This window comes from Serinus canaria, chromosome 19 (genome assembly GCF_022539315.1).
Source record: "Serinus canaria isolate serCan28SL12 chromosome 19, serCan2020, whole genome shotgun sequence".
Classification (NCBI taxonomy): Eukaryota; Metazoa; Chordata; class Aves; order Passeriformes; family Fringillidae; genus Serinus; species Serinus canaria.
The window spans coordinates 2,391,770-2,419,735 of record NC_066332.1 but is presented as its reverse complement, the minus strand read 5'-3'; the positions used below and the strand labels follow the sequence as shown (position 1 = coordinate 2,419,735).

The window sequence follows — 27,966 nt, the reverse complement described above, 5'->3', positions numbered from 1 at the left end:
GTTTTTCAGGTTTGTTCTGGAACAGTACAATGCACTCTCCTGGCTAACCTGTGATCCTGCAACCCAGGACAGACGGTCATGTCTCCCAATTCATTTTGTGGTGCTGAATCAGTTGTATAACTTTATCATGAATATGCTGTGATCTTCATCTGAATTTTGCAAGACAAAAATGAGGAAAAGGGATATTTCACTGCAGGACTAAGTTATAATTCTTCTCAGTGCAAGTTGTTTGTGATGGGGTATGAATCTTGTTACTTCCAGCAAATATTGTTCTGACTTGTGAGAGGGGCACCCATCGCCCTGCTGTCTTTGAGTCACTGACTATGGGGGACGCTTCAGAATGATGATCAGAAAGTGTATTATAACGTTTTTAGTAGCAAAATTAACCATTTTTCCCCAGCCACAGTATTTGTGAAGAGTAATGAGCCATAGTACCCAGTCATGGTTAATGAATTTTAAAAGCATGGAGATGAGAAGAAACACGAGGAACAATTAAGTTTCAACCTATGGCTTCAGAACATCAAGATGTTCTTGTATTGGATTATAGTACTTAGTATTCAAAAATGCCTGCATCTCTTATTTATTGTAAGTTTTTAAATGTATAAATTGTCTTATATTTCTTAACCTCTTTTATAAAAATTTTCCTAGAAGGTTTATACTGCCTTCTTGCTTTAAAGCAATTGGTCTAAAATATATGTAATCGTCTTAATTAAAAGTTGCAGTAGGTTGCTTTTAGAGTATTATTTTTTTGTAAGGGGTGGGTGGGGACAGTAAATTTGTATTGTCTTGATGTACAGTTTAATGGGGATAGAGGGGTTAATGTCCATACCATTGTGTGTGGGGGATTTACAGCTAAGCTGTAGTTGCAGAGTACATGTACAGTAATGAAGTTCACTGTGTTTATATAAATTGAAAAGGTACCGGGTCTTACAGCATTTTATATCACACCTTTACAGAGTAACAATGGCAATATATAAGTGATATTGTAGGTGGTTTAACTTGTAGTGAGAATAACATGAATAAACTCTTCAATTGAAGTTTGTGTTATGGTTCAGGGCTGTGGCTAGATTCTCAGATCCACTTCCAGGACACGAGTTTTAATATCACAAGAACATCTCTTGTGCATTGTTGCTCCCTGGATATTCTTGGCACTGTGCTCACTGCATTGTTTGCTTCCACTTTTGTGATAAAATGCGGATCTGAGGCGGAACACACAGAAAACTCTGACCTTATCCAAAGTCTCCTGGCAGGCTGAAATTTAGCCCAGCTCTAGCCATTTTACAAATGCAAAAATAGTCAATCTTGACTTTAAGATTGGTGTGTGTTTAACTAAAATGTGGTGTATATAGATTCTCAGTGAATTCTGGTATTCAGATTTTATTCCACTAGTAAAAAAACAGCACGAAACCCTGAACATTTTCCTTTTCCATGTATTTTTGGCACTGTGGTGAAGGTCCCAAGTATCAGTGTATGGCCTTCCCCGTATCCCATTTTCAGGCTCTGGCTGGGGCATGTGCCAAGGAGGCTTTGCCCTCCCCAAGGAAGGGACTGACAAACCACAAGGCTTTCCTAAACGTCCCCCTCTATCTACAGTCACCATTTTTTCTCAGTAGTTTCCTTCCTTTTTTCCTAGCACATGCCAAATGTCTGTGGCTGCTCTAAAATAGCCCCTACGGGTGCTGAAGAGCAGCTGCAGATGCTTTTTGTGGGTTCCTTATCTGACTGCCAGATGAAAAACTGAACTCCTGCAGCGCTCCTGGGAGCCTGTCACGATAACCCAAGTCCTGGGTCTTAATATTGTCTGTCCCGCTGGTTTAAACCTGTAAAGGAGCAAGTTTTAAGATCCATTTGTGCACCTGCTGTTAACCCCTCTACAAGGAAGAATTTGCTTGCATTTACCAAACCTACTGTGTTCATGAAAATCTCGTTTCGTAAATGCAAAAGACCTGCCTGAGGTGATTTTTTTTTTCGTATGAACAGTCTCACTGAATCGTGTACATACAATATTAGCAACTTTTTTGGTTTTGTATAAAGAAGTTGTACAATTGGTGATGAGAATTTTCAGTCATTTCTTCAGAACAACATGAGTGCAATCAGAAGTTAGCATATTTTGATAAATAGAGTAAAAAACTGGGTCTGTCCATGACTTTATCTCGGTAATGCACCGCAGATTAAATGGCACATTATTGTCTTACAGAGGGTTTTCTCATTTGGTTGGCATTTTTGACGTGGAAAAGTGCTCCTAAAACTGGAATTTTCAAAGTGTATGTCCTTTTTTTTTTTTTTTTTTGAGCTTTGTCGCTAAGTGGTCATTTCTAACCCTGGCTCAGTTAACCAAGTTCCAAGGGCTGGGTTTTGGTGTGGCTTTGTTTTGTGTTCAACCTGAACTTGTATTCCTAAAGGTAAGTGAATCAGCTGCCTGAACATTGGTGTAACTGTATTCTGTTACCTGGACCAGCCTTCCCTGTGAAACTCCTACTGTGAAAGCTGCCAGTCTCCCACTCCTCCCCCCCATCAAATGCAATTAAAGTAAATTATAATATTATAACCACTATAAAAGACTAGAAGGGCCATTTCTGGAGTGATAGTCACAGCTGGCAATGTACATATCAAACCTGCCAGCACCATGGAGCCAACTATTATATTGGGCATACTTTTTTTGTTAGCTACTTTCATTTAACTATTTTAAGTGCACATAATAGCTGGTTTATAAATAAAATTGTCAGAATCCAATAAGTCGAGGTTGTTTAGCAAGTACAAGCTTAAGTAGTTGAAAATTTCAGCTACAGATTTTCAAAACGGCCTTGCAAGAAAATCTTGTTCCTGTCAGTGCTTAAGTAGCTGTGGTGGTTTATCTCTTTCAAGGAAAGAAGAAGCTGAGATCCTTCCATTCCAATTAAAAATACATATTTTAACCCAGATATTACTGCATTTAAGCCGTTTAGTCACATTTGACTCACTACTATTTGGATTTGGTTTCTGAAAACCCTGTTGCTAAGACCAGCAAGGCCAACAGCGGTACTTGTAACAACCCTCACATTTTAAAAGGAGCTGTAACATTTAGATCTTTCTAACATTCTCTGAAATAATTAAAGATAAATGGATTTATATTTAAATCCTCAGCTATGTTCTTACTTAGCTGTCAGTTATGGCGCAGATTATTGTATTTCTATATTTACCTCTGATGGTAATTTTAACTTTGTGTGTTGCTATGAAGACTTGCCGATGTCTTTAATCAAGCACTATTTGTTAATACTGTAATATCAAAATATTATGTTGCATTATTTTAAAGCTTTCAAGAATAAGAGTAAAACATTTTAAAAAAATGCTATTGCACCATATAATTTGCTGCACAACAGTATGGCACCGCATATCAGTCTGTTGGGATAGTAATGCTGCATCAACCTTGTTTTCATCTGGGTTTCATTGGAGAATTCATTAATGGGGTGACATTGTACAACGTTACTGTCTCGCAACCTCCAGCTGGGAAGGTGATTTTGTTTGTTTATTATTTTTTTCCTTTTTTTTTTTTTTTTTTTTTAAGTAAAGGGCCCAGGACTATGCTTCGTACTTAAAGGGGTTTTTTACTATTATTTGTGGGTGTACTTTTTATTTTCAGTGGAGTAAAGCTTAATTTACAGTAAAACTGGATTTGGGACCTACCACAATCCTCAGGGTCACTTTTTCAGGATGCTACTCATCGAGCTTTAGGTTTTTCCGAGTCAACTGGACGTGAGGACCTTGCGGAGCGCTGCCTTGGGCCGCCGCAGCCCGCGGCCTTGTGATGGACATGGCGCCCCTGGGCACGGCCGGACACCGGGGAGCCGCTGCCGCGCCGTGAGGGCACGGCTGGACACACCGGGGAGCCGCTCCGCCACCCCGCTGCCATGGCTGGACACACGGGCAATCCCAACACCGCAGCTGGACACACCGGGGAGCTGCTCCAACACCTCGCTGGACAGGTCCGGGAGCTGCTTCAACGCCGCTCTGGCGTGGTTGGACAGGTCAGGGAGCCGCTCCCGCAGCCCTCAGGCACGGCTGGATGTACCGGGGAGCCTCGCACAGCCGCCGCCATGTGCCCTCGGCCCATCCGCCGCCGCATTCATCGTGACAAAACACAGAAACAAAAAAGCGATTTAAGGAACAAACACTATTTCTGCCGAATGCCATAAACACTGAGTTGTACAAATTGTGATCGAGGAAATGAAGAAAAAAAAAAGGTTTATACTTTTTAAAAAAACAAAAAAATTCAAATGGAATAAATTATTCATGAAGCCTTGATTGTGATGTGGATTTATTGAGGGGGCGGGGAGGGCGGTGCCCCTCAGCCTTTCCCGCCTCTCCCTTTCCGCCCCTCAGCCGTTCCCGCCCCATGGCCCTCCCGCCGTGACGTCACTTCCCGCTTCCCCCGGTAGTGGCGGCGGCGGCGGCGGCGGCGGCGGGTGGGCGCGGGGGCCTTGAGGGAGCCGCTGCCGTCGCCATGTCCGAGTGCTCGGCGCTGCAGTTCGTCAGCCCCTACGCCTTCGAGGCGATGCAGAAGGTGGACGTGGTGCGCCTGGCCGCGCTGAGCGACCCCGAGCTGCGGCTGCTGCTGCCCTGCCTCGTGCGCATGGCGCTGTGCGCGCCCGCCGACCAGAGCCAGAGCTGGGCGCAGGACAAGAAGCTGATCCTGCGGCTGCTCTCGGGGGTCGAGGCAGTCAATTCCATCGTGGCGCTGCTGTCCGTGGACTTCCACGCGCTGGAGCAGGACGCCAGCAAGGAGCAGCAGCTCCGGTAACGCTGAGAGCGGGGAGCTGTGGCGGAACCGCTCTGTGGCTTTTCCAGCTGTTGAAGCGCCGGACGGACCCGGCCATTCCTGTCCCTCCATACTCTCCTAGGAAAGCCCTGGGGTTTGGTTTGTGTGCTGGGGTCTGTTCCCAGCCATGCTCAGCGGAGGGTGTGGGGTGCACTGGGGGAGCTGCCCCGACAGGGAAGGGCTGGGATGCCTCTGGGATGAAGGGACAGCTCAGGTGGGTGCGCTTCCCTGACTCTTCGTGCTGCTGGGGAATACAAGCACTTGAAATTTTGATAATGTACTGAATAAGTTTTCTCGTGCTGCAATTACAACAGTCTTTAAAGGATAGAAGAGATCCCTAGGGAGCTGCTGCCTTCCTTTAACCGGAAGCATTTCTGTCTTTGCAGAACCGTTTAACACTTGTTGTTTTGAATTATGTGCCAGGCACAAGCTGGGAGGTGGCAGTGGAGAAAGCATCTTGGTGTCACAGCTGCAGCACGGGCTGACGCTGGAATTTGAGCACAGTGACTCTCCTCGGCGGCTCCGGCTGGTGCTCAGCGAGTTGCTGGCCATTATGAACAAGGTGAACTTCCCCTTAGGTGGATTTTTGTGACTTTTAGTTGCCCTCTGAACTGGTTGTGTTTCTGGTGCTGCTGGTGGTGTGAGCACTCTTCTCCTGTCCTTACCATCTTTATCAAGACTCAAAGTCTCAGTCTGATTGAACAGTGGCTTGTGTTTATAGAGACTCTGTAATGTGCTGTACTCAAACATGTGATTTGGTGATCTGTCAGTGCAGAAATAATTTGGAAATGAAGTGATGACTTTTCTCCAGCCCATTCTTAGCTCCTACTGCAGTGTGGTATTAGCCGTCATATTTCTCTTCCCCCACTTCCTTCCTCACCAAACATTTTGTTTTCCTTGTGTAAACTTAGAATGTCAGTGGGCTATTTTTCTTTCTTCTGAAAAGAAGCAATGATACCATCTGTGTTGAAGTATTTCCAATAGTAAATATTTCTTATTCTACAAACTTTTCCCGCTTGCTCTGTGTTGATAGCTTTATGTTTTTGGCAGTTTTTAATCTATTAAACATGCTGAATTTAAAACAGATTTGGACAAATTGCTCCAGAAAACGTGTTCACTGATGATAAATGCTGTCTTGCAGGTGTCAGAATCAAATGGTGAGTTTTTCCTCAAATCTTCTGAGCTCTTTGAGAGTCCTGTTTACCTGGAGGAAGCAGCAGATGTTCTCTGCATTTTGCAAGCAGGTGTGTTTTCTGTATTTATGCTGTTTTCTGATCTCTCACAAATGTAACAAAGCAACTTTGGGAGCTGTTGTGGTAGATGTAAGGTTAATCTAAGCTGTGCAGCTCTTGGAAACAGGGTTTTTACTTCCCAGTGAAACATTGTGACTTTCAGCACCCTCTTTCCTTGCAGAGCTGCCATCACTGTTGCCGATAGTGGATGTGGCCGAAGCTCTGCTGCATGTTAAGAACGGAGCCTGGTTCCTTTGCCTGCTGGTGGCCAATGTCCCTGACAGCTTCAACGAGGGTGGGTAACAGCTTCTTCTGCAGCTTTTGGAATGATTTCTACCAGTGTGGTTAATTCTGAGCTAAACCATGAGTTGTACAGGTTTGAACTGCTGCGTGCTGCCACCTGGGCATGTTGAGCCCCATTTTTTGCAGGCCAGGCTCACTCTGTGTGTCACAGCTTCTCATCTGTAGGTCACTGTTACAAAGGTTGATTGGGCAGGGGCTAAGAACCTCCTCTAGCCCTGCTAACAGGGATTTAGATGAACTGAGACAGGTGATAATTTGAATTGGGAAGGGCAGATTCCCTCAGAGGTGCTCTTGGCTCTTTAGTGTGCAGGGGTTTGATTAAGAACGGCGAGCGGCAGGACGAGGAGAGCGTCGGCGGCCGGCGCAGGACGGAGGCTCTGCGGCACCTGTGCAAGATGAACCCTTCCCAAGCCCTCAGGGTCCGGGGCATGGTGGTGAGTCTCTCGTGAGATAAGAACCTTCCTGAAGCTTCAAACTCAGCAAAGATGACTGAGCCTGAGTGTTTTATCCAGGTGGAGGAGTGTCACCTGCCAGGTCTTGGTGTGGCTTTGACCTTGGATCACACCAAGAACGAATCCTCAGATGATGGAGTGAGTGACCTAGTGTGTTTTGTGAGTGGTTTGCTGCTCGGAACAAACGCGAAGGTTCGGACGTGGTTTGGAACTTTCATCCGAAATGGACAACAGGTAAGAAAATCTTCAAGTATTCCACTTTTAAAGAAATATTCTTACAACTTGATGTAACTCTTTTGGATGTGTGTTGCAGCTTTGTCTGAATGCACAGAAATCCTGTTGAACATCTTGGAGGAACCTTTACAAGGCAACATCCTCTTATGGGGCTCTCTATAAATAATATCTCTGAAGGCAGCAGCTATTTGGTTGTTCCCCTGAGAAGTTTTTAGGCATGGAAACCAGGGAGTTGTATGTTTGTACTATTTGCCTGGTAAAAACATTCATTCTCAGTGTTCACAGTGGAAAGATGCTCCGGTGACAGTTAAAGCTTGGAACTGAAAACTATATTTAAAAAAAATAACCCTCTTCCTTTGACTATGAAAACTTTTATACAATACATCGTTTGTTGGGCTGAATTTGACACTTCTCATCTCTTAACCTCTTCCACAGAGAAAAAGAGATAACATCAGCTCTGTGCTGTGGCAGATGAGGAGGCAGCTGCTGCTGGAGCTCATGGGGATCCTGCCCACGGTGCGCAGCACGCACATCGTGGAGGAGGCGGACGCTGACACGGAGCCCAACGTGTCCGTGTACTCGGGGCTCAAGGAGGAGCACGTGGTGAAGGCCAGCGCCCTTCTGCGCCTCTACTGTGCCCTCATGGGCATTGCTGGCCTCAAGTAAGGAGCCTTGGCATGCTCTGGGGTTTTGTTCGTGCCTGGGAGGGCTTTGGGCTTTCTGTCGTAATGCTGCTGTGTCCTCAGAACTTGAGCAGCACTCACCAGTTTCATTCCTCTGTTGCTGCAAAATGACTTCTTCAGGCTTGTTAAGAGAACTCTAAACCTACATGGCTGGAGCAGTGTGTAGAGTTATCAGCTATTTTGTCTTCTAGCAACATACATTGTATGGATTTTGAATTTCTGTTCCTTTGCTTTCGCTTTTTGGAAATGACTTTTTGAAACTTTTTAATGTAGCATCTTTATGCATTGTTAGTTTAAAATTCAGTAGTTTGTACTACTTAAGGCAAGATTGTATCCTGGGGAGCTTCTCTCACTCTTGTCTCTTAACAGAGACGTTTATCTCTGTTAAGTTCAGAGCAAATGACCAACTTGACAGATTGAATAACAGTGAAAATTGGATCTTTAGCCATTGTGAGAGACTGGAAATCTCTTCCCTGTTCAATCCCAGTTTTGTTTTGTTCTGTGTCCTGCTCAGGCCCACGGATGAGGAAGCTGAGCAGCTCCTGCAGCTGATGACGAGCCGCCCTCCCGCAACCCCGGCCGGTGTCCGCTTCGTGTCCCTGTCCTTCTGCATGCTCCTGGCCTTCTCCACTCTGGTCAGGTACTCTCAGTACAGGAGGAGCTTTGGAAGATCTGACTGGTTTAGCACCATTAAGGCAATGCCCTTCCCAGAGCTGCACTTTTATTTCCCCTTAATGCTTTATAAAACCTCCATACGTTGATGGAAGGGATTTGTCTCACCCTGTGGTTAGTGAATGGACATTTCACTCTTGTTTGATACCAAGTCTTTTGAGAGGTGAGCATTACAAGAGCTTAGTCTGGGTGGTTTTTTGAAGGCTGAAGTAGGCCTGACCTGTTCACAGTTTCATGGCTAAGTTCCTTAGAGAGATGCAGTGCAGATAATTCAGGGTGTAGCTTTCTGTTGGGTGCATTCCAGAGAGGAAGTTGCCTGACAGTTGGACTGACCTTCGTGCCAAATATCACTTCTTATCAGCAGTTGGATGCTAAAGTGAAAGTGACAAAAAGTCTCCTGGTGTAAGGTTCCTCAAATAGTGGCTTTCTGTAAGTGGTGGTAAAACCAGCACTGGAAAAAGGATCTGTTATGGTTTTTCTTTGTGCAGCACCCCAGAACAGGAGCAACTGATGGTGATGTGGCTCAGTTGGATGATAAAGGAGGAAGCCTACTTTGAAAGGTGAGAGCAGGCTGGATTTCTTTTAGTGATTCCAGTATTCTCACATTTCTTTATGTCCTGTTTACTTATGTCCTGTATTTCTTTCTTGTTATCATCAGCATTTCTGGTGTGTCTGCTTCCTTTGGAGAGATGCTCCTCTTGGTAGCCATGTATTTCCACAGCAACCAGCTCAGTGCCATCATTGATTTGGTCTGCTCCACCTTGGGAATGAAGGTAAATCCTAAACTATTTCTAACCTATACATTTGTCTGTTAAAATCAGATTTTTTACTGGGTTTTGGTACTTTTGTATTTACTTTACTTTTGATAAAAGAGCTTTGGTTTTGCTAATATACCTAAAGTAAATATAGCCTGAAAAATGAGTAATAATTACCCTGGAAGAACATTCAAATGTGCATAGATCTTGATACAGAGGAGTGTGGTGATAAAAGAATCTTCAAAAAGTGATACCTTGTTGAAATCATTTTTTCTGAGAAATGAACTTTTTAGAAGACTAACTGAAGTATTTTCCAAATTGAGCTGCAAAGTTTTTATTTTAAATAGCTAAAAGAAATATCTATACATGGAAAAATTAATTTCAGTAAATTACCAAAGATTTGCCAACAATTCTCTATTGTGAAACACTGTCTCACCAGATTGTAAAAGCTGGGGGGGGGAGACTTTAGGACAAGGAAGACATTGCGTGATTAAGTTGTGACATTGGAAAATATTTCTGTTTGACTTTTGATACAGATGTGAATTAACTGGGATACCAGGAAAACCAAGTTTTAAAAGGCTAAAACTTAATAGTGCATAAAATAAACTTGCAGTCCTTAGTTATAAGAAAGATAGAACTTGCAGTTCTGAGTACTTCCTCTGAATTTCAGATTGTTATTAAGCCCAGCTCACTGAGCAGAATGAAGACAATCTTCACACAGGAGATTTTCACTGAACAGGTATTTTCAACCTGAGGATTTTTTTTCCCCCCTTTGCCCTTTCCTTTCCCTTTGGGGTAGTCCCCAAAAATAAGGAGATGGCAGTCAGGGCTGGGTGACTTGGACACCTTGTTCTGAGTGGTTTTTCTGTTCACTGTCTCTTTCCTGCAGGTGGTTACAGCCCATGCTGTCCGTGTGCCTGTGACAGGAAACCTCAGTGCCAACATCACTGGCTTTTTACCTATTCACTGCATTTACCAGCTCTTAAAGAGCCGTTCCTTCACCAAGCACAAAGTGTCCATCAAGGTACCACCTTTGTTGTGTTTCTGTTCATCATTCTGAATGCTGGTGAGGTTGTGCAGGCTGGTTGACTTAGAGGAGCAGAATTCTTGATGAGTCTTGTGCTTTCCTACCACGTAATTCAAGAATAAACCCATTTTTAGCTCTGCAATCCAGAGACCACTGCTTAATGAAGTTGAAAGCAGTAAGTGTCTCTCCCCCATCTGTGCCTAATTGCAGTCAGCAGGATTTTCCAGCAAGTTCTATTTGTGAGTCAGGGTCCAGGATGCAGAGTTTGTGACCAATGCAGAACTGGTGTTGCCTTTTCCAAAGTCAAAGGCTCTGCTCGTGTCATGGGCTGTTCTCTGGCAGGACTGGATCTACCGGCAGCTCTGTGAAACCACCACCCCCCTGCACCCTCAGCTGCTGCCCCTCATTGATGTCTACATCAACTCCATCCTCACTCCTGCATCTAAATCCAACCCAGAGGCCACCAACCAGCCTGTCACAGAGCAGGAGATCCTGAATGTTTTCCAAGGACTCTCTGGGGTAATCTTCTTGTTTGGATCTTTCTTGTACTTTATGGGGACGTGGTTCAGGATTTTGGATTTCTGTTAAGTTGCTTCACTTTTTGCTTTCACTGCCTGTAAACTCCCTCCTGCTACCAGCACAGTCATGTGTTTTGAAGTGAATCTTGTTACTCAGATTTTCATCAAATTTGTGGGTAAATCCAAAATTTTCATCCCAAGAATCAGGAATGCAACCTCTCCTTTGTGTGTGGTTTATGTGCAGGGAGAAAATACTCGTTCCACCCAGCGCTTCAGCATCACCACACAGCTGCTCGTCCTCTACTACGTCCTGTCCTATGAGGAGGCACTGCTGGCCAACACTAAGATTCTAGGTAAATGTGAGAGCATCAGGGGGAAACAGATTGCCTGAACATTAGGGGCAAAGAGGGGAGAAATTCATGCTGCTGTCAGATTCGAGCACAGCATAAAAAGAACACAAATAAACACAGGAAATTGCTGTATAGATTCAGGATGTAAAGTTCCTGCTGGAACTCTCTAGTGGAGTAATTTGTTTTACACATTAAAAGTGGTCCAAGCTGAGTTACTAGAAATGTTTATGAGCATCTAAGGAGCACAGTAACAATTAACAAAGAGTTCATAATTATTTGAGATCTTAATTAATTCTCATGTCATCAAACTTGCACACACTTTTCTTTGAGTGGGCAGTTTTATAGTTGGTAATACTTAATGATCCCATTTTTACCCTTGCAATGAAGACTTTAAATCACTTCTAAAAGGCTGTTGTGTATTTTATTAGTGAAATTGAACTTCAATGAAAATTCAGTGTTTCTATCTGGTGTGTGTTTTTACCAGCCCTTTTTAAGGTGCAACACTTGCTGCATTCTTCAGTCTTTTTTCTTCATGTTAATCAAGGAAGTCTTAAATACCATAAAATCGATTTCAGTTATTTGCTTTTTCTCAGTTTTACCTGGATAATACAGAGACAAATGCTTTACATTTTCCTTATTGACCCAGTTGGGGAAATACTTGTTTTTAGCTGTAACATGTGGTTTCTTGTCCTGTTCCCTTGTAGCTGCAATGCAGAGAAAACCCAAGTCCTACTCCTCAGCATTGATGGATCAGATTCCAATCAAATACCTCATCCGGCAGGCCCAGGGGCTGCAGCAGGAGCTGGGAGGTAAAAACATGTCTGAAGGCCTGAAGTGCATGAGAAGGAAGGCTGAGTGTTCTCAGCTCAGTGGCTGTTGCTTTTTTCATAGCTTGTTTTCCTTTTTCTTGCTTTTAAAATCTGTCAGGAGTAGCTGCTGAGATTGCAGAGATGTTTGAAGAGTCACAGTGAAAGTGTGAGGGAAGCAGTTCCTTTTAGTGCAGATCTTACCTCCCTAGGGCAGGTTTTAGGGTAGGAATTACCTGAGAATGATGAATATTCCAGGCTGAGTTTAGGAGTTACTTTCCAAAGGGCACCTTCTCCTCTCTGTTGGAGTATCAGGCTGTGAACATGCACCTCACTGAGCTGCTGGCCAGCCATTCAGTGCAGGGGTTGAAATGAAAGGCACAGATGTGTTCAGGTGCTCAAATCTGAGCTGTGAATGTCCCTAATGTCCCCAAGGGTTGCACTCTGCCCTGCTGAGGCTCCTGGCCACCAACTACCCCCACCTGTGCATCGTGGACGACTGGATCTGTGAGGAGCAGATCACCGGCACCGACGCCCTGCTCAGGAGGATGCTCCTCACCAACATGGCCAAGAACCACTCTCCCAGACAGCTCCAAGAAGGTAAGGAGCTTCATTCCAAGTAAATTCTTTCCAAATGGATTGGAATATAGTTGATTTGGAAGTGTGTGATTAAACTGCATTTGTGTAACCAAAATACTTCAGTGCTTCAAATGGCAGAAGTCTGGTTTTACCCAGATCCTGTTGTTGGTGTTTTCCAGCCTTTTCCATGCTGCCTGGAAATCACACCCAGCTGATGCAGATCCTGGAACATTTGACCCTTCTCTCAGCTGGAGAATTGATCCCCTATGCAGAGGTGTTGACCTCAAACATGAACCTTTTGCTGGAAGCTGGAGTCCCCCGGGGGATTCTGCAGGCTGTCAATAAACTCTGGATGGTTCTGAACACTGTCATGCCCAGAAGGTATCAAGGCTCAAATACTCTTTGGTTTCTTGGTGCACATAGTGGGACTAAAACTTTTTCTTTTAAAAATAATAACACAGTGCCTTTAGCTGGGAGGTTGTGACTGAATAGAATGTGTTGAAGCTGCATTTCTTTTTTAGTTTGTTGACATTTTGGACCTTTGCATTTAAAAGGAAGGTGGTTCTTCTTCTCAGGGGGAAAGGAAGTCTTCAGTTTAAAATACAGGAGTATGGTTTTATAGTGTTCATTGTTTGTGCTGAATTCCTGATGGAACAGGAACTCACTTTGGTAAGAAAATGCCTTTTTTAATGAAGTGGATACTCTACTGCAGTGAAAACTGCTCTAAGTCCAGGGAGTGTAAGTTAACTGCACCTTGCTTAACGTCAAGGGCTGCAAATGGAGTTTTTGCAACTTGATAGACCTAGAAAGGCATGGCTGAGTGACCAAGTGTTTAGGGAACCTCTTCTCTCTTGCATATTTCCTATTTAAAAGAAAAAATGATAAAGATATTCTCATTTTAGGTTGTGGGTGATGACTGTTAATGCCCTGCAACCTTCAGCAAAACTCGTGAGGCAGCAGAAGTACACCCAGAATGATCTGATGATTGACCCCCTGATTGTGCTCAGGTGTGACCAGAGAGTGCACAGGTGAGTCTGTGCTGCTGCACAGGGACTGCTTAACTTAAAGGTGTCCAACAGGAGACTCCTGAAAGCTTTCAGCACTTCAAAACATCTTTTCAAACTAATCACAAACTAATCATCTGTGTTGCTTTAAGCTTGGCTTGAGGACTGTGGAGCTGGGCCTGCTGTTCCAGCATTTCATCCTTTCCAGCTGTGTTTTCAGAACTTTGGGATTTGCACATGGCTCATCCATATTTGGATTTGGGTGTGTGAATTTGTGGTGAACAGGCTTTGCAGAGTGTTGGAAATGGCTGCTGCCACGTGGTGGTGCCTGAGGTTTAGCTGTAACATCCTTCCAGCTCTTGTGCCTGTGGGTTATTCCATCCTTTTGGGCAACAGTTTCTGCTGCCAGTGGGTGCTGCTGTGGATGTGATTTGCTTCATTTGCTTCATTGCCCAAGAGAGTCTTTGCAGTACTTGGAGGTTGTTCCCCCAGATGTCAGTGATGCCAGAGGAGGAGCTGCAAGCCTGTGGGAGTGCTTTTAGTTTGTTCATGGTACTGAAAAGTCTTTGTTTTGCTGTGTTCCCATCTCAGGAGCCCTCCTCTGATGGATATCATTTTGCACATGTTGAATGGATATCTTCTTGCTTCCAAAGCTTACCTTAATGCTCACCTGAAGGAAACAGCAGAGCAGGACATTAGGCCATCCCAAAACAATGCAATGGGTCCAGAGGCCCCAGAAGTTACAAGGGAAGAGTTAAAAAATGCTTTGCTTGCTGCTCAGGTAAGAGGGAAGAGATGGATAATTCCATGATGTGAGGAAAAACAGCGATGAAAGAGAAATGCAGAAACAGGAAATTTAAAAATAAGGCCTTTTAATTTTTTTTTTACCAACTTTTTTTACCATGGAAAAGAAAACAGCCTCTGTATTCAGATGGTTCAATATTTTCTTTTTCTAGTCTGAAGCATTGTGCTGATTTACTGCCTTGGTAGTGGTTGTTCTGTCAGAACACACAAGTTCTGCTCACCAACCCTTTTGCCTTGATGCTCGTGTGACCCAGAGGCTGTGGCTGTGGTTGGATTAGGAGCAGTAAAACAGCAATAAGTGGAAATTCTGCAGTAATCCTGTTCCACAGACATCTCCTCATCCCTGGAAAAATGTCACATAGGGAGTTCCATTATAATATGATTTTTGAGTTAATAGGAAGTTTTATATTTAAATGAGCAGGGTGATGAATACTGTGAATTCCATGGCTCTGTGCATGTTTTTGTCTGCCCTGGATGTTTTAAGGGACCCCTGGATATTTATTTTGAAGCAACATGAGATTCCTCTGAATTTACTCTTTTCATCTGTGATTATGATATTTTGTTAGATTTAGCCTTCTTTTTCTTTGCATCTTGATTGAGATAACGTGTTGAAGTTTTTAAAATGTTCTACAGGATTTGTGACTCTTGAGCTGAGTCATTTTCATTCTGTACTTAAAAAAATCCATAGGTAGAAATCCCAAGTACATGACAATCTTCCATTTCTTAAATTATCCTAATTTTGTATTTGATTTGTTTTTATTTCACTTTTTAAAGCATTTTCTGTGGCTTTTCTCCCCAGGACAGTGCTGCTGTGCAGATCCTTCTGGAGATCTGCTTGCCTACAGAAGAGGAGAAGGGCCAGAGCAGCAGTGCCCAGGGTTTGCTGAGGGATGTGCAGAGCCCCCTGAGCCCACAGGGCCCTGAGGCTGAGGAGGAAGAGGAGGAGGAGGAGGAGGAGCAGAGCTTGCTGTGCAACCTGCGGGAGGTGCAGTGCCTCATCTGCTGCCTGCTGCACCAGATGTACATTGCTGACCCCAACATCGTCAAACTGGTGCATTTCCAGGTGTGCCCTGCACTGCCCCAGCCCTCCTCTGGGAGCCAAGGGAGAGCTCAGGGGCTGCTGGATGTTCCTCAGAGATGAGAACAATCCTCTTCTGTCCTTCTGTCTGCCCCCATCTGCAGAGCTCACACTTCCTCCCTGTTCCAGTGCTTGGTTTAGTGAGAAGGCAGCGCCCAAACTCTGCCTGCTCCCCTCCTTTCTGTCTCTGTCCCTTTCAGTTTGTCCATCTAGGCCAAGGAAAACTGCCCTAATCACCTTGGAATTACTTGTTCCACATCTTTTGTGGGTTACTTTTTTTCTGGCTTTGTTTTAAAACTAATATTCCCATTATTCAAAACTATTTTGGCTTCAAATGTAAACATCTCCTTATCTTTCCTTTTTGTTTGGGCACAGTTTATCTCTTTAGAGTGGAAGGAGAAAGGCTGGCCCTGCAAAAGCAGCTGAATACCTTAAAAAAAATAGAAGAGAGGGAAGATCAGTAATTTCTAAAATACAGATGTGTTTTTAATGCATATTAAATTGCTCCTTGCCGGATGGCAGACTCTTTACAAGGAGTTAATTTGCCTTGACCTGGAACTGATTAAGTGATAAAAAAGTCATTATGGGGCAGTTGTGAAATGAGCAGGTTGGGCCTGATGGTGAAATTTGGAGCACAGGAAAGACACAAAAGGAAAAGGTCACTGCAGTCTGCTTTCCTCTGGGGACTGGAGGGGGAGCTTCCATGCAAGTAAATCATTGAATATTGGTGATAAAGAATTGATCCAGACCCTGGGTTTGTGCCCAGTCTGCCTCTTGTTGCCTTGGCATGACAGGCCTGCTGCAGACTCTGGACAAAAGGGAGTTATAGATGTATTCACTTTGAAACAAAGCATTAACACAGGTGTGATTTAAAATCTGACTTGAAGCAGAATTTCTGGAACACACCTGTGACACATTGACACATCTCTTCTCTTGATCCCCAGGGTTATCCATGTGAGCTTCTGGCACTGACAGTGGCTGGGATCCCATCCATGCACATCTGCCTGGATTTCATCCCTGAGCTCATTGCCCAGCCTGAACTGGAAAAGCAGGTACTGGAATCACTGTGGGGACTCACCCTGGTGGAATACTGGCTAGGGGGAGGATAAAGCAGTCACTAAAACCATCCTGTTCTGACTTGCCTGGGATACTCAGGGAATATTTGGAACACTTTTACATTAATTTAAAGGCCTGGCATTGAGGGCAACTGAAATTTGTTGGGCTAAAGATTCCATTTCTGTATCAAACCAACTCTGTAGTTACTCTTATTTAATCCTTTCTAGTATTGAGTTTCTGCTGATCAACTAAGGTTAAAACTGGAATGTATCAGACCTGAATATCTTCTGCAAGGGTTGTGTTGCACATTGTGTGTTCATTTCTCATCATTAATGTTGGGGCACTAGTGTCTGAGGGAGATTTTGAAACACTTTGATTCATGTTAAATATGTGTGGGTTATTTTTCTTCACACCAGCAGAAAAATAATCACAATAACTATTGTTAAGGCTCCTTTGGCTTCCATTTCCTTCATGGTAAAAGAGGGAATATTTACTTATTGTTAAGTGTGGTGGAGAGCTTTAGCTAGAAGTTGTAAAGCATCCTGTAATTTGATTGCTTTTCTCTCTTCTGGCAGATCTTTGCCATCCAGCTGCTCTCCTACCTGTGCATCCAGTACGCCCTGCCCAAATCCCTCAGCGTGGCTCGCTTGGCCATCAACGTGATGGGGACCCTGCTGACAGGTACCACCCCCAAATCCACCTCTGGGGGAGCCAGCAGGGTTTCTCTGGGCTGAGTGCAGTTCTCTCTGTCTAACTGCTATTATAAAAGTAACACATCTTGATGGGATTTTAAAATATTTGTTTTTCTCCTGCATTTCCTCGTCCTTGGCAGTCCTGACCCAGTCCAAGCGTTACACCTTCTTCATGCCCACCCTGCCCTGCCTGGTGTCCTTCTGCCAGGCCTTTCCTCCCCTCTATGAGGACATCATGTCCCTGCTGATCCAGATTGGACAAGTTTGTGCCTCTGATGTTGCCACACAGACTCGAGACTTTGACCCCATCATCACCCGTAAGTCAAGGACTTGGGACAGCCCCCCAGAGGGGCCAGGCACAGGGAGATGGACCAGAAATGTTGTGCTGCTGTCATAATTGACTTAATTACTTACTTAATTATTTACTTAAATGCTGTGGTGTTGTGATAATTTACTTGTGGGGAGTTCTGGAAGGAATTCAAGATGGGATTTGTGAATTGGTTTTGATGGTGTGGTTTATTTTTTTCATCTTTTATACAGGTTTTCATGGTTGTAGTATGGTTTAGAAGGTCAAAAGACCTTTAGCTACAAGACTTTTTGAGGACTTATTGATTAACAAAGTATTGTTAATAAGGATATTTATGGTTTTGACTCAATCTTTAAATATTTCATCTTATAGACTCGTAGTGTAAGGTTTTTTAGCTAATTATGTTATGATACATAAACTTACAGTACTGCATTTTAAACTTCTTGTTTACTTTTGTAACTACTTCTGTTTTTTCTATATTTTAAACTTTAAAACTCTGAACTTATTTTTACTTAGTTTAACGTGTTTTTGCTGTAAGCTATAAATTCACATTCTTGCTTCTAGTACTTAAGTTTGGAAGCTTTTTCTAAAGTTTCAGATCAAATCTTGGGTTTGATTCTAAACTTTAGCTTACAAGCCTGAAGTTCTAAGAGTTCTCTATATTTCACCTTGGCTCAGCTTTGCAATCTCCTCTTTGTGTCATGGCTGGAAAGAACAATTCTCAAGATTTATTTTGCTTTTCCTGTTGCTTTTTCCAGGTCTCCAGCAGCTGAAGGAGAAGCCACACGATTTCTCAGGGCTCTGTAAAGATTCCTCCAGCAAAAGCTGCTCCAGGGACACTGCAAGCCTGGACCCTGATGTTCAGCTGTGCCAGTGTGTGGAGAACACCATCATCGAAATCATCAACATGAGTGTCAGTGGCATTTAGAAAAAAAAACTCCAGGCAAGTTGTCCTGTAGCTTTTCCCTCTCTTTATGGTGCCTAAATTTGGAAAAAGCTGTGAAAATGGACTGAGGAGCTGGAGCAAAGTCCACGTTTTGCATTCATCGATTGAGTCACGGCTGAGGAGAAAATCCCTTCCACAGGATTTTGTGAGAACTTCTGAGGCTGAAGGGATCAGGGAATAATTTCCAGGGAAACAGCGATTTCCAGGCTTGCTCAGCTCCTGAAGTGGCACAGCAACACACCTTGGGAGGGTTTTAGAACACTGAAACATTTCTTTTGTTGGGCAAACAGCAAAATGGTGGGTGAGAAAAATTGGAGAGGAGGTGAAGGAGCTGCTGCTGCTGCAGGGCCTTGCAGAGCAAGCTGGAATAAAGTGCTCCAAGGAATACTTGAAAAAGTGCTGTCAAAAACCTGCACCTTCACACCCAGTTCTCAGAAAATGAGAAAATTTATTTCTGTGTCAAAGCATTGCTAAGAACTTCAGTTGATGAAATCAGGAGCTTAATTGAAAGATCAACCAGGCTTCACAGAGAGTTTGAAACTGGTCTAAAAGTTCATTTTAAAGAAAAAAAGTGCTGATAGTAAAGATGAGCTGTAGAAATGGGATTTTTAAAGAATACAACTCAGATGGTTTTGTGGTTTTTAACTTAAAAAAAGAGATGAAAAAGACTTGAGGAAATGAGTGCAGAGGGATCTTGAGCTGTCATGAGGAGATGGAGAAGAGAAATGAGTGCTGGGGGTGGCTGTGCCCAGGGACAGGGACAGGAGGGACAGGTGCCAGCAGTGCCAAAGCAATTCCAGGGCCAAATCCTTTCTGCTCCACTGTGGGGTTGGTTGTTTTTTTGTGTGCAAGGCTGGAATTCCCACATGGAAATGTGGGAAAGCCCCGTGGGTTTGTGCTCCAGGATTCCTGCTGTGACACCCCCATCACCATCTGCCTACCCAGTGGATTTTTGTCATCCTTATGTAAATTATGTAAATAATCTAAATGTATGTATTTTTTTCTCCTCGGTTCCAAGTGTAATTTTATATCCTGTAGTGGTATTTAAATAAAAAAAAAAAGCAAAAAACAACAGTATGACTGAAGTTCAAAGGGGCTGTTCTGTTTTCATTTTAAGTTTTCCAGGTTCATCCCAAATTTCACCTGAGGGAAACACCTGGGAGCACAGACACCTGACAAGAACAGGAGCTGTATGTGGCACTAATGAAAAGACACTGACTTTCCAAAAACTATTAATTTTTCCGTGGTGTTTTCTATGCACTCTGCTTCGAACAAAGAGAATAATAATAATAATAACTGTAAATATAAAAGAATAAATATTTGATAATAACAATAATAACATTAACAACCACAGCAGCAGCAACACCAACGACAATAATAATAACAACAACAATAACAATAATAATAATAATAATAGTAATGTGATACTATAATTATACCAAATAATTATATTCAATGCTTATAAAATATAAAACAATAAATCTAAAAACTAAATAATAGAATAATGAATATATTATTCACTATACTAATGATAATACTAATGATAAAGGCCAATAACAAATAACAAGTATTTGATTATTCCACAAAAGCGCGGTTGCCTAGCAACGCCTACAACCCGGAAGCCAACGAGGCGCCCTGTGATTGGCTCTCGGCGAGGAGAGGTGAAGGCGGGAGCTTCCCAGTGTGCGCTGTGCTGATTGGCGGCGCGCGGCCCTTTCCTGTCAGCTGATTGGCTGGGGCGGAGGCGGGAAGGACGGAGGCGCTGAGGCGCCGCAGGTGCGGGGCCGTGAGGGGCGCGGGGGAAGCGGCTGCCGGCGCCTCCGCCTCGCCGAGCACACAAAGGAAGCGAAGGCCCAGGTGCTGCTCTGTGGGCTGGGCTGGGGCGGCCCCACTGCTTCCTGAGCGCTTGGGCGACAAAGCGGCTCTGCCCGGGTCGAGGTGTCCCTGGGGGAGCGCCTGGTAGCTCTGGTCACACCACGAAGGGTCCCTGCGGTGTTTCGGGCCCTCCCTCCTCCTCAGGGCAATTGAATTCGGAGTTGTGCTCGTTTAAGCGAGTCCCTCTCCCAGAATGGGTTGGGAAAAAGCCTTGGAGTGAGGTGGCCTATCCCTCTGGAAGGAGGGGTTGGATTTAAACTCATGCCAGGCATCGTCTTTGGCTAGAATTGCTTTTTCCTATAGGGAAGCTCGATGATGAAGCTGAATCGTGCCATGAATTGGTGCTTTTTTTTAATGTATGTGTTTAATTATTATAAGTCAGATGAGTTAATTTATCCCAGAGAATCTGCCAGTTTAAATTTGCTGTCTTTATCAGTGTTGAAAAAATATGAGGAAAAAAAACCCTGCGTTGTTCAAAAATATTGTCTCTTAAAGCCATTTATGCCTCTTTAGTATTTTTAATTCAATTATTTCACCTTTTTAACACAAATTGTCTTTTATTATCCAGAGATATTCAAGATAATAAACACAGACTAGTAAATTGAAGGGTACTCCTTTTCCCCTAATTATTTGTGTAAGAGAAATGTTTTTAAGCATCTCATTTTTAAAGTCACTGTCCTGTTTTATTTTTGATTGTTATAAAATGTACAAGCTGTTGTGTGTTTGTAGTTTATGACATCTTACAGTTCAAGCTGATGGACCTCTAGAGTTAAAACCTGGCTGGTTTTAGTTACTTAATATTCTAAAATACTTTTCCTGCATGGATTTGGGTTCTGTCTCCAGTCTGACTAATGGAATCTGAGCTGCTGTGTGCAGCTCACGGTGTTTTTATTGTTTTTTTGTTTGTTAGCATTGAGTTACTAATGCTGTATTTTAATTGCAGTTTTAAGCCTGAAGCAAACAGGAGAAAAGCTGGCAATGCCTTCTGAGGGGGCAGAATATACAATTGGGGGGGTGAAGATCCTCTTCCCCTGCAAGGCTTACCCCTCCCAGCTCGCCATGATGAACGCTGTGAGTAGAGTTTATCCTGGGGTTTGCCACACTAAGAGCTTGTGTTTGCCAGTATTTGGAATTCCAAAATCTCTGCCAGCATTCAGAAAGCTCACACATCAAATTCAGAGCTTGCAGTATCTTGAGAAGTTCCGTGGTAACCCCTCAGTGTTCTCTGGGCCATGATGAGGGAATGGTGAGGTGCATTTTGGATTTGGGAGCATTTATGCCCAGAAACAAGTTCCTCCTGATGTAAGGATGTGGTTGTTTATCCAGGTATGCTGTAATTACAGTTGTATACAAATATTCAGGTTTATAGGGTGGGGAATGATTTAGTAAACCCCATTGTCTAAACAGAAGAATTATGTGTAGTAATATTTCAAGAAGTTTTCATTTTTTTGGCGAACTTCTCTAAATAAGTTTTTGCATTTATATTTGAACATTTTTAAAAAGTTTTCACCAGTGGCAGGACAAGAGGGCACAGCATTAACGTGTGCCAGGGAGAGTTTAGGCTGCACATTAGGCCATTATTGCTAAGATTAGCTAAACACATCTGCTTTGTTTTCTGTTAATTCTGTTTCTTTTATTCTCCTTGAAGATTGTTAAAGGCTTGAATACCAGGCAGCACTGTTTGCTGGAGAGCCCCACAGGAAGTGGCAAAAGCTTGGCGTTACTTTGTTCTGCGTTATCATGGCAACAGGCTCTGTATGGTGAGTCTCTTAGTGTCTGCCCAACTTTTATTACAAAATAGAAAATCATTAAATGGTTTCCATCAGCCCTTAAACATTTGGTTTCAGGTCTGGGTCCACCACTGGACACCTTGCCTGAATGGCAGCATAAAGCATTAATGCTGAGTTGGGCTTAGATGCCAGAATGTGGGAATGTGGCTGGTGGAACTTTGGGAGAAAATCCTCATGGGTTGTGTGGATTGAAAGGGAGGAGGGAGGTGTTTTCCTTCTTGTGCACTGCAGTTCTGCAGGGGGTGACCACAGCTTGTTCAGTTTGAGCTGTCATCTTCACTGGTGTGCACCTCTGGCTCTTGTGTCGAGTCTGGAGTGGTTTTAATGACAGACAAATGTCTTTGTCCCCCAGAGAAATCAGTGCCAACCTCGTCGTGTGACAAGGAGGACAGGAAGGCAGAGCCATCCCCACCCTGTCACTGCAAGTGTCACTCCCAGCCCAAGAGCAGCGAGGCTGCCACCAGTGGGACTGCCAGTGCTCCTTGTTCTGCCAATTATCCTGACCCAGGAACTTCCAGAAAACCTGGAAGCCCACTGCCAAACACAGGTAACTTCATCTGTAGGCAGCAAAATTCAGCTGCTTTTAGGCCAGGGATGGTTTTTATACCATCATGGCAGCAGCCAGGGTTCTGTCCTGCATGAAGTCTCTGTGGTGGTTAATGTGTCTAGAAATGGCTACCACTGTTTCCTACACCATATCATTTATAGTAATTCTAGCAGTTACTCTTCTATAGTAGTTACATTTTAAAATGTTGCCCTTATTTAATGCCTCCCTAGTAATGGACATCTATTTTATCTTGTTAATTACAGAGTGTAAGGAAAATGAAACATTAGCTTCAAAGCTGTGTGCCAAAAAGAAGTTATCTCTTCGTGACAGTGAGAATGATGATTTCCAGGTAGACAGGAAGAGGATTCGTCCTTTAGAAACAGAGCAGCAGGTGAGCAGTGAAATAATCAACCAAACTCTCAAATCCAGTTAATGTTACAGAGGAGGGTGTGGGAAATAAATGAATCACATCACAGTCACAGTTTTGTGACAGCGTTTTGTTCATTTTTATTGTTACTTGTTACAAAGGAGTCCATTGTTGCAATAAATTGTTCACTGTAAAATCTTTCACATCTAAACAAGTAATATCCCCCAAATACATTTATTTCCAGCTGATGGTGTTATGATTTCTGTAGATTTTGTAACAGTGGGAAAGCAAAGCAGAAAAGCTCAGCAATAACTGCAGATTCTTTTATCATTAAAACTTTATAGCTTTCCTTAATGACTTTTGTGTGGCTTAGACTTGGTTAAACTGTTGATGCCCGGTTACCAAACCAGACTCAGCTGAAACAAGACCAGAACAGCCAGTGTGAGCACATCCCTCTGCCCAGTGCGTTTTCCCACTGTTCCTTTCCCCAGCAGGTCAGAAAACGTCACTGCTTTGCAAAAGGAGTGCAGTTTGTTGATGCTCTGGAAGTTTATCATCAGAGGAAAAATGGAGAGCTGATTGTTCACTCTGAAAAAAGCATGAAAACTGCTACTTTTTCTCCCCAAACAGTGAGTAAATCACTAATATCTTTTACACCAGGAGTGTTAGTTCAAGAACAATTTTAAACAATATTTTATGTGAAGGGGTTATGCATGAAATGCAGCTTAATGAAGTTTGAGCCATTGTAGCTTATGCAAAGGTTCCTCAGTGCTTTGGTTTTTATTTCCACTTTCTGTAGCAGCAGTGTCACGTCAGAAGTTAAGATACAGATTGCACTTGTTTCTGCAGCTTTGTTAGGCATTTTGTGCATTTCTTACTGTTTGAAAATAGGTTTTATATAAATGTTTGTAGGGGCAAAAGCAGTAGAAGAGGGAATGTGAGGCAGTAAAGGCTGAGTGTGAGAGGCCAAGTTGTGATGTAGTAACCCCAGTGGAAACCAAAAGCTATAGGATTACTGTAAGATACTGGGAGCTAAATATTTTCTTAACAAAAGTGAATCTGTGTTGTAGGCCATTTGATAGGATGCAGTTTTTATTAGTTTTGGAGAGCTCTGTAGATTTTTGAGTAAGATTTGAAATGCTCTGTGCCACTGAACTTCAGTTGGCAGTTGGAAACCCAAAGGCCACCAGAGTGTGCTGTTCATTTTCAAATAATAAGAACTCTCATCCTTCCTGATTAGTAAAATTTCCTTTTGTACTTTGATGTGGGTACATGAAAAATTTGATTTACAACTTGTAGAAATTTCTTGTCTAAAAGAAAATTGAAAACTAAACAGTCTACTGTTTGCTACCTCTTTAGAAAGAAGTAACCTAAGAAGAAAGAAAGGGGGTCATTTCTGTTTGAGTTTCTTTGTAAGGATGAAAGAATAAGGTATTATTTTGCTGTGATGAGCTTTTCCTTCAGCAGACTGAGAACTTGTCTGGTATCAAGAAAATTACAGAAAGTAAAGCCTTATTTGTCATTAGTAGTTCTGAGCCTTAACTGCATTTAGTTTACAACAGGCAGAGCATCACAGCACAGGCTGTTAGGTATAAAAATGCTTTTCTAGTGTGGGTTTGGAAATGAAATCAACAGAGCTTCTGTTCAGCACTCACCCAATGGACTGTGTGTTTAGGGTGATACCATGGTGTGATAACAGCATTGTCTTGTTCTCTGAGGCAAGCCTGCCTTTGAATATCCTGTGTTTTACAGTGGTCAGTTCTCTGCTTAAAGCAGATTTGGTTTCTTACCAAGTCCTGTTTATACTGCAAGAGGGAGAATGGGTTGGTTGCTGTAAGAGCATGAGAGGTGCTGCATCACAGCACCTGCAGATGTGTGGCTGAGCACCCAAACCTGTTCTCAGCTGCTCTCACTCCAAGCCTGGGAATCCAGCTCTGGCCCTCTGTATTAACTGCTGCAAGGGAGGGCAGTTCCAGTGTGAGTTTAAAGGGGAAATTATAACCTCAGGGTACTCTCTTGATTGCTTCTGTCAGAGCATATGGCCTGAGAAACTGGGGCAGCTGGGTTAAGGAATCCCCATCTCCAGCAGGGAAAGAAAGTAAACAGTAAATGGAGAGTAGTGTAACAAACACTTGGGGTATCAAAAAACAACTGTGAAAAGAATCTGTCTTAATGTGCTAGCCCATTGCAGTTTAACATATTGCTTACAACCTGCACAATGGGGTTTGAGTGACTTCTGTTACACATTCCAGGGGACTGGCAGCCTGTTACAATCAGGGTCTGGACTCCAGAATGGGCTAATTTACCACGATGGGATGAAGAAACTTGTGGATTTGTATTACATGCTCTCACCTGACACCGTATCTGATCCTTTTCCTGCTGATTGACGTTTTGAATGAGCTCTTTGAAGCAAGTTCCAGCTTAATTAAAACGTTTGCTTGGTTAGCAGTGATCTGTGAAAGCCTGTGATAAATATTGAACTGGGTTCACCTGCTGGTGACTGGGGGAGGATAAACAGCTGCTTTGTGTGCTTTAAACAAGAGGCTGCAGCAGCAGCAGAATACTGGGCTTTCTGAGAGCTTCCAAAGGAGCAGTTGAAAAGCTCTGCTAATGTCACTGCTGATATCTCCCTAGATTGTGCTTGTGTGATATTTCACACAAGAGACATTCACTGCTGCAGCATTCAGGTGCCTTTGTAACTGGGAAATGTAGATGGAGATATGAAGAACTCCTCTTACCTCTTTGTGTTTCAAAGATCACAGCCCCAGTGTTTGTTTAGCTCTATTTTACACACAGTACAGGGTGGTGGACTTGATTATTCCTTTTTTAATCGGACTTCCACGTTTTTGCCATATAAATATTGATGTGATAGGCTGGTTTATCTAGCCCTGACAGAAGTACAAACAAGCAGCATTAGCCTAAGGTCCATATAGGCTGATATCTGATCACTAATGGCATCTGTTCCTGGGTGTTTCTGATTAAATACTGCAGAAAGTGCAGGAGGATCTTTTTTGCCCTCTTCCAAATGAAAATCCCTCTTTCAGGTTCCAACAGCTGAAAACAGGTTTAGTTCTGAAGCCAGAGGGTATTATGAAAAGCAATTCTGTTGTCTCAGTATGAATTATTTCTAATCAGCCCTCCCCTAATTCCTTCATAGATAGATTGAAGCATTTTCTAATTTTGTTACATCTTAACTGTGGTGTATCCTGTGGTATGAGTGTAAAAATTTGTGCTTTGAGACAACACTGCCAAGGAAACCCCTCGTTCAGGGAGAGTTTTCTTTCTTTCTGCTGTAGGAATGGGAGAGGGACACCACTTTAGGGGGTGCTATGATATCCACAGCTGGTTCTTAGAGAAATACAGAGTTGAAATAGTTTGCCTTTATTAAAGATGTATTTTAAGGATTCAAATGCAAATTGACTCACTGGTGTAATGTGGAAAGAATATGGAGAACTCAGCTTTTAAACTGTGTTTTAACCAATTTTCTAAAGTTTTTCTTCATTATGAAGGATCTCCTAAAAAGGTTTTATTTATTAAAGTATTTAGGGCTAATGGTGGCTGTGGCTTTCAGAAATGCTGTGACTACTGCAGGCAGTTTTATTTCTTAACTACTTACTATAAAATCAGCCTGAGTTTACAGCTTTCTCAGTATTGTGGGTTTGAGTGTTTTTTGAACATAAAACTTTTTTCAAAGTTAAGGTAACATTTTAGTACTGGAATAATGGCTAAAGTGCTTCTTAATGCCACTATTATACCAATTCCAAACCTCTTAAACCAAACTTTTAAGCCCACCTGTAAAATATGGTAATTTATAAGCCTCACACATAAGAACACTTTATTTCTTTTTTATGCAAAGAATAATATCTGGTATTTTAAGCCCATCATAGGAGAACCTTCTGTTCATGATTTTATATATTAATTTGAGCTGCATTTTCCTTGTTGTTCTAAGAACTCTGGCAAAACAGCTGCCTGATGGCTCCTAATATTTTTCTATTATTTTTATTTGGCTCAGCACAGCAGTGAAATATTAGTGATAAAGTCTCATCTTGGTGTCCTGTGTGTTGTTCTTCCCTCTGAAAACACAATCTGACTTGGATTAAAATTAAAAGATAAATGTATTCTTCAAGGTCCTTCACAGTCACTGCTTCAGTTAAATTAATTTTTAGCTTGGTAATGTGGTTTTCATTATTTCCAGGAGCAAAGCAAATCGAAGTGATAGAAATATCAAGGTAGCACTGGAGCTTTCAGTGGGAGCCCAGAGCTGGGCACTGCACATATGTAACATATACCATATGTCAGCTGTTTCCTGCCTGCCTGGTGACAAGAGCCCCATTCATAACTCTTCTTTTTATCCTTGCAGTGAATAAGTAATTATTCAATATAGAAGGCAGGATATTTGGAACTGGCTATTTAATGTGGCAGCACAGAGTAATGAAATCTGCTGTTCCTGGCAACCTGAGAGGGGAATGTAACAATTCCAGCATGGGTGTAACTTTATCTGCTTTGAGGCCTGTTTATTTGGCACATCAGTGAACCTTTTATCCCAGTGAGTGGCAGCTCCTGAGGGTTACATTTACATGCTTTCTAGCATGTATTGTAATATTTAATGGCAGACAAGGCCGAGTGGGGCTGAGGGGAACACCAACTTGCTTTTCCTTGGAGTGGAAGCTGAAGACAGCTTGATCCCCACAATTGTGGTGGAACACACAGTGTGACTTAGCATTTGTTTATCATGGATAATCTTACTGATACAATTGAAGGGAGGGAGGAGTACTGCAGTGGGCAGCTGCATGTTGTTACCTGCACCACCACCTGGATCCCAGATCCAAACTGTCTGACTCTGGAAGAACTCTCTGTTTTTCATGGGGGGTGTGTTTGGACATGGTTACACTTGAGTTCCTTGTTTCCTCGGTGGCTCTTCAAATTCAGGATGATAATTTCATGTCAGTTGTTCCAGTATTTAATGTTCTGACAGTGGTGCTTCTCAGGAAGAACAAAAATGGCTTTTAACAAATATTTTGCAGGATTAGGTTCTGTTTAGAATTATCCCCTGTCTTTCTTTTATTCTCCTGGTTACTCAATGGCCTTTGGCAG

General features: G+C 42.9%; 3 protein-coding genes across 53 annotated transcripts in view; all 3 read left to right on the top strand.

Annotated features, from left to right (window-relative positions):
- The window catches only part of MED13 (mediator complex subunit 13), a 54,789-nt gene extending 50,508 nt beyond the window's left edge, over positions 1–4,281 (top strand). The window contains exon 30 of the mRNA XM_009094817.4: positions 10–4,281. Within this exon, the coding sequence (XP_009093065.1) occupies positions 10–142 (133 nt within the window). The 3' untranslated portion in view covers positions 143–4,281. The remainder of the gene's footprint in view (positions 1–9) is intronic.
- A 126-nt stretch (positions 4,282–4,407) lies between these two features.
- INTS2 (integrator complex subunit 2) lies at positions 4,408–19,378 on the top strand. 2 transcript variants are annotated; one of them, XM_018919495.3, is made up of 24 exons: positions 4,408–4,773; positions 5,219–5,357; positions 5,937–6,039; positions 6,209–6,322; positions 6,634–6,764; positions 6,843–7,016; positions 7,488–7,678; positions 8,214–8,339; positions 8,860–8,931; positions 9,030–9,144; positions 9,797–9,865; positions 10,016–10,150; positions 10,496–10,672; positions 10,916–11,024; positions 11,726–11,830; positions 12,263–12,427; positions 12,586–12,787; positions 13,309–13,434; positions 14,002–14,191; positions 15,014–15,277; positions 16,237–16,344; positions 16,924–17,029; positions 17,181–17,357; positions 18,106–19,378. In XM_018919495.3, the coding sequence occupies exons 1-24, from the start codon at positions 4,481–4,483 to the stop codon at positions 18,273–18,275; spliced, it is 3,561 nt and encodes a 1,186-aa protein (XP_018775040.3). In that variant the 5' UTR covers positions 4,408–4,480; the 3' UTR covers positions 18,276–19,378. The 2 variants fall into 2 exon arrangements, with proteins under 2 accessions (XP_018775040.3, XP_009093066.3); XM_009094818.4 differs by having other exon boundaries at positions 4,409–4,773; positions 7,452–7,678.
- A 635-nt stretch (positions 19,379–20,013) lies between these two features.
- BRIP1 (BRCA1 interacting helicase 1) overlaps positions 20,014–27,966 on the top strand; it is a 47,038-nt gene continuing 39,085 nt past the window's right edge. For all 50 annotated transcript variants that reach the window (XR_007779135.1, XR_007779123.1, XR_007779110.1 and 47 more), the window contains exons 1-6: positions 20,014–20,150; positions 21,112–21,239; positions 21,817–21,928; positions 22,311–22,505; positions 22,769–22,896; positions 23,367–23,501. Coding sequence is in view for 1 of the 50 variants with exons in the window: in XM_050981791.1 (XP_050837748.1) it covers positions 21,147–21,239; positions 21,817–21,928; positions 22,311–22,505; positions 22,769–22,896; positions 23,367–23,501 (663 nt within the window). In the remaining 49 variants the exon portion in view is untranslated. The remainder of the gene's footprint in view (positions 20,151–21,111; positions 21,240–21,816; positions 21,929–22,310; positions 22,506–22,768; positions 22,897–23,366; positions 23,502–27,966) is intronic.

Coding starts and splice junctions, on each gene's coding strand:
- INTS2 (XM_009094818.4), top strand. CDS start 4,481: ATGTCCGAGTGCTCGGCGCTGCAGTTCGTCAGCCCCTACGCCTTCGAG. Junction 5,358..5,936: donor TGCTGGCCATTATGAACAAG/GTGAACTTCCCC, acceptor GCTGTCTTGCAG/GTGTCAGAATCAAATGGTGA. Junction 10,151..10,495: donor AGCACAAAGTGTCCATCAAG/GTACCACCTTTG, acceptor GTTCTCTGGCAG/GACTGGATCTACCGGCAGCT.